The sequence below is a fragment of the Mus caroli genome, chromosome 13 (assembly GCF_900094665.2).
Source record: "Mus caroli chromosome 13, CAROLI_EIJ_v1.1, whole genome shotgun sequence".
NCBI lineage: Eukaryota > Metazoa > Chordata > Mammalia > Rodentia > Muridae > Mus > Mus caroli.
Genome location: NC_034582.1, coordinates 38,723,350 through 38,729,002, shown reverse-complemented (window position 1 = coordinate 38,729,002; position 5,653 = coordinate 38,723,350). Strand labels below are relative to the sequence as shown.

General features: G+C 38.3%; 1 protein-coding gene across 1 annotated transcript in view; it reads left to right on the top strand.

Moving 5' to 3' along the window:
- Positions 1 to 5,653, top strand: part of Ranbp9 (RAN binding protein 9) — an 80,523-nt gene that overhangs the window by 19,505 nt on the left and 55,365 nt on the right. The window contains exon 2 of the mRNA XM_021179981.2: positions 924 to 1,035. Coding sequence (XP_021035640.1) covers positions 924 to 1,035 — 112 coding nt within the window. The remainder of the gene's footprint in view (positions 1 to 923; positions 1,036 to 5,653) is intronic.

Sequence of the window (5,653 nt, the reverse complement as noted above, 5' to 3'; positions counted from 1 at the left end):
TCATGGGATGGATCTCTGGATATGGCAGTCTCTAGATGGTCCATCCTTTCGTCTCAGCTCCAAACTTTGTCTCTGTAACTCCTTCCATGGGTGTTCTGTTCCCAGGAATTATAAATTCTTAATGAGTTGTATCTGTTAATATAGTTTATTTAAAATTATGTGATCTTACAGATATCTCCAGTTTAAAAAGTGGTCCATTTTGCAGAAGAATATATAGAAATGTTACAAATTAAATGCAGATCTAGATCTGATAAAATTAAGATCATTATCTCATGTACTTCCAATCAAGAATAACTTAAAACGTAACCTTAAATTTCCCTAATTTGGGGACCAGAGAGATAGCTCAGTAGTCTGTAGAGGCCTTGAGTTTGATTCCCAGTGCCCACATGGCAACTTCACAGTAGCCTATAGCTGCAGTTCCAAGGGACCCAGCACCTGCTTCTGGCCTTGGCAGCAGGCACACGGGTGGCACACATACATGCAAACACTCACACAATAAGTAAATATTTTTTTCAAATCTTTAAAACAAACCCAGAACTTTTATTTTCGTTCTTTTTTGTTTTTCAAGACAGGGCTTTTCTGTGTAGCTCTGGCTGATCTAGAACTTACTCTGTAGACCAGGCTGGCCTTGAACTCACAGAGATCTATCTGCCTTCCAACTTCTAGGATTAAAGGTGTGTACTCCACGGCCTGGACAGATTCTGAACTCTCAATATAGCCTGTGATAGTATGAAGAGTTCTTTGGGCAGCTTCAGCTACTTTTCATATTGGGTTTGTTGTAATGGTAAATGTTTCATTATGTCTTTCAGTTACTTGAAATGATGATAACAGAATTAAATTTCATCCAAGTGCTTTATTTTCTTGAATTGTTTAAGATTTTCATTAGAAAATTTCATTTGTGGTTTGTTCTTTTTCACGGGCAGGTCATGGTAAAACCCCCAAAGATGCAGCATCTGTTCGAGCCACGCATCCAATACCAGCAGCCTGTGGGATTTATTATTTTGAAGTAAAAATTGTCAGTAAGGGAAGAGATGGGTAAGTGTAAATTTTGGTTGGCATAACCATTTCTATTCCTGGATATTTACATTTGAAATGATTCATACATGTGTATGCTATAATTGGGAAGTTGTAATCTTGAAAATCTTGGTTTTGGAAAAATAGACTCTAAATACTGCAGTATTGGTTCTGGTTCTGGTTAAGTACTAGTTGAACTAAAGCTTTAGCTCATGATTTTAACAGTCTTTCTGGCAGGGTCATTATTAAAGCTGAGAGTTGAGATTTAAGCAGTAGAGCGACTCACTTTTCTGTAAATTCCGCCGAGAAGCTAGATCTTGTACAATTTGTTTAGTCAAAATCAGTAAGTGGCTCGTCAGGTATCTTGAAGGGCTTGGGGTGTGCGATTTGAGGTATTACTTGGAAAGAGGATGCTTTTGTGTTCTTGATTCCGAGCTTCCTAGAGGAGGTTAGTGCATGGTGTGGAAGCTTCAGAGTGAAAACTCTCTGGTTGACTGTGGCACCAGCTTTGGTTTAGTGCCCTTATGGTAAATGTACACTAGAGTCACTTATTGGGCTGTTACATATACAGTTTGGGCCTTAACCAAAATCATCTTTTTTTTTTTTTTTTTTGGTTTTTCGAGACAGGGTTTCTCTATAGTCCTGGCTGTCCTGGAACTCACTTTGTAGACCAGGCTGGCCTCGAACTCAGAAATCCGCCTGTCACTGCCTCCTGAGTGCTGGGATTAAAGGTGTGTGCCACCACGCCCGGCACCAAAATATTCTTAATCAGAAGTTTTAGAAATAGAGCTTTGGTAATCACGTAGGTATTTTGAGAAAGGTCCATCACAGGGAATTTTGGTGCATATCTCTAGTTAAAAACTAATTCTCTAAAGTCATATTATTTTCTGATACTGTACTGAGATATTAGAGAGTCCTTTAAATAACTATAGGGTCTTCTGTCCAGTTACCAAGATATTGGACTCTTCAGGTAAGTTGACTTGTGGGTCTTGTTTTGGTTTGTTTTTTAATCCTTTTGTTGACCTTCCTGTGTTTGATTAACAAAAAGTACGTGTCCAGTACATTATTCTTCACTTTGCTGGACTCAGTGCCAGCAATACCAAAAGCAAAAGGGAAAAGCTTGGCCTATTGCCTATTTGCCAGGGTTGTCAAACCAAACATAAAACCAGAGATTTCCAAGAGAAAGCTGAACTCTATAGTTGTATATTCAACTTGTTTATTTGGTTCTCATAGTGCTGCTATTGCTTATGATTGTCAGAGTCCTCTAGAGCTTTCAGTCTATGTATCCCATCTATGAAGGATTTCAACCTTAAATTTTCATGGCTACAAATACCTTGAGCCTTAAATCTAATTTTATGTCTCATATATTCCCTTGAGCTACAGTCAGATACAGTTCCCAAGATGTTTGCAGTTGAGTGTTCCATAGTCATTAAATTTAGCTTGTTTGAAAGCTTTTCTCAGAAGCAGTTAGCTTAGTGCTTCCCCTGTTGCCATAAACCTGAGGATTTCTAATCTCTATCCTTTTCTTGTTGTCCCCGCTGCATCCCCTTAGTTGCGTCTTAATAAAGTTTATCTCTGGAATTCCCACAGTGGTTGACAATTGCCTCCCAGGTGCTCCCTGTGTTTAAGTAACTGTCTTTCTCAGACAGTCCTGTCTTGGCTCTGTCTCTTCCTTAAAATCATTTGGAACATAGCTTTAGGGCTAAAATATGAAACTTTTCACCAGTCATTTATGATGTGACAATGGTAAATTTTTTCATTCTCATCTGTTTATAGCCAGGACTTCTCATCTTTTTCCTTCTATGTTTAACCCTTTTGGTACAGAGATCTGTGAGGTTTTACAAATATGTGCAGTCATATCCACTATAACTATTGAGTAGAATATTCTGTCGCTCTGTTCCTTGGTATAGGTCCCTTTCTGTCTAGCCTGGCAACCACTGATGGTTTTCTGCCTATACCTTTGCTGTTTCTAGAGTGGTGTGTAAATGAAATCATAATACGTAGCCTTCTAAGTCTGCCAGCATTTGCTCTGAATAATGAATTCAAGATTCATTCTTGTTGCATATTTTGGAGAACAGTCCTTTTTATTGCTGAGGGTATAGATGATCAAACCAGTGTGCTAGCCCACTCCCTAATTGAAGGGTAAGTTTCCACAATTACAAATGTAACCAGTATCAACATTTATATGTGCAAAGTTTTCTGTAAATGCAAGTTTTCCTTTCACTTGGGTAAATAAATATTCAGGAACAAGATAGCCAAATTGTAGGTACCATGCTTTATGAGAAATCTGAGATCGTTTTTGCAAAGTAGTCTGAATAATGTGTCTTTCCACCAACAGTGTGAGAATTCCTCTTGATCTATGTCTTTGTGTATTGTCAGGGTTTTTGGTTTTCTATTTTTTCCACTTCTAAAAATCATTTTGGTAAAGTCTACAAACCATTGTGACATTTTTACACACACACACACACACACACACACACACACACACACACACACACACACGGCGTTATTACTTTGTCCTTACGCTTCCTCTTCTCACTGGGTTTTGTTGTTTGTTTGTTTGATGTTTGTTTGTTTGTTTAACTGTTGTAATATTGTCTGGCTTTTAAGTCCTAAATTCCAGGTATCTTTTTTGTGTGTCACTGCCTCTTATAAAATAATGTGTCGTCGTTACATTTTGATGGTGCCAGTGATGGTGCATACTACTGACTTAAGGGTAGGGAATATTTCAAAGCTAGATACGAGTGAAGAAATGAATGGTTTTCTGTCTCTACTGCCATTTCTAAAATGGCACATAAGAGGTACCTCTTAACTGTAGCATCTTCAGCCTAACAATGCGTTTGAGAAGCAATCCTGCTGCAGTGTGTATTGAGAACAGACTAGTTCACTCACCACTCTGCAGTTTCCTTGAAGAGAGTTGTGTTCATCCGTTTATGTTACTTTAAGTAGACTTTCCTTTGAGCTGTGTTTATTTAAGAACAGGACAGGTAAAATGTGAATCCAGGGTCTTAGTTTTCTAGGAAAACTGTCATTGACAAGTTTTCTAATGAAATGACAAGTTTAGTGTTGTTTCCTCTTTGGACAGATGACAAAGATAGAGGATCTGGTGGAGTGTGGTGTGTGTGAGAGCACTGCTCGGATTCTGCCCTCTCATTGTCCCGGGCCTGCTGAGGAAAGTGAGGACTTGGATATGATGGGCCTTTTTTTTCCTGCCTAGAAAATAAGGCTTAAAGGAAATTTGTTTTATTGCATGAAAGAATATTTGTAATTATCTGATTTAGTTTTTTATTTAAATTTTTATTCATAAAAATAAACATAATTTATAAGGACAATTTATCTGATTGGTAACTTGTCAATTTTTTAATTTAAAAATAGAATTTGTACACATTTCATTAAAAAAGGCTAAAATTGTGTTATGTACATGGCCATTGTTTAGGAGGCATTAAGGGTATATCCTTACTTTGTGTTTTTATGATTGGTGAGAAGTTTCTTAAAATAATTTTATGAATGTAATTTCAGCTCAGGAATTTCAGTCAAGTTTTAAATTATGCATACTGATAAGACACAGAGGCAGTAGAGAAACTGTTAACTCAAAGTGTGAGAGAGAATAACATTTGAAATTTTTTTGTTATAACTCATTCATATGATATTTTTAACTCTTCGAACAAAATATTGATACCACTGTTTGACAGTGATTCTAGAAGAATTGGCAAATCTTTTAGTCTTTGTTCTATTCCTCAATTTTTCTGCCTGTTATACCCTCAAAGTGTTCCTTTTGTGCTTATTATGGACTTAAAGCTTTTTGTTTTTGTTTTTATTTTTTGTTTTTCAAGACAAGGTTTCTCTATCCAGCTTTGGGCTGTCCTGGAACTCACTCTGTAGACCAGGCTAGCCTCAGACTCACAGACATCTGTCTGGCTCTGCACTGAGCACTGGGACTAAAGGTGTGCGCCACTACCTGGCTTTAAAGGCTATTTTTTATGAAGAGTAGAAAAGAAAGGTTCCTGTCTAGCTTTGATAAAATTAAATAGGAGAAGAAGGAAGAGGAGAAAAAAGAGGAGGAAGAGGAGGAGGAAGAGGAAGAAGTGGTGGTGGTGGTTGTGGTAGTCTGGGGCTGGAGCTATGAAGATTAAGTTAAGCTACTGCCCTTGTAGAGGTCTCCGCTTCATTCCCAGCACCCATGACAGCAGCTCAGGAAGGCCTTGTAACTCCAGTTCCATGGTTTTCGGCACCCTCTTCTGGCCTTCTCAGGCACTGATTCAAGTGCACAAACCCACATGCATATGTATACCTAGTCACCGATTTCAGAAACAAAGTTGGAAGGGTTTCTTCCTCCTAGTTTCAGTCAGTTGTGCTCACAGAGGAAGGTGTGAGCAGAGAGAAGGGCATGTAGGTAAGCAGCATGCTGTCAACTTACTGTGTTTGTGATACAGTGCATGCTTACGTTCATGGCCTAGCAGCAGTACTTTTTCGTGGTTGTCTTACTTACACTTCCTCGTCGGCTTTCTGAATGCAGTAGAAATTCAGGAAACACATCCAGGTTAATATTTAAAAAGTACAGTGGGGTAGGGTAGAGAGCAGTCATTATGCAAAAAACTCTGGATTAAGAGTTTTGAATGGCCAGGCGGTGGTGGCGCAC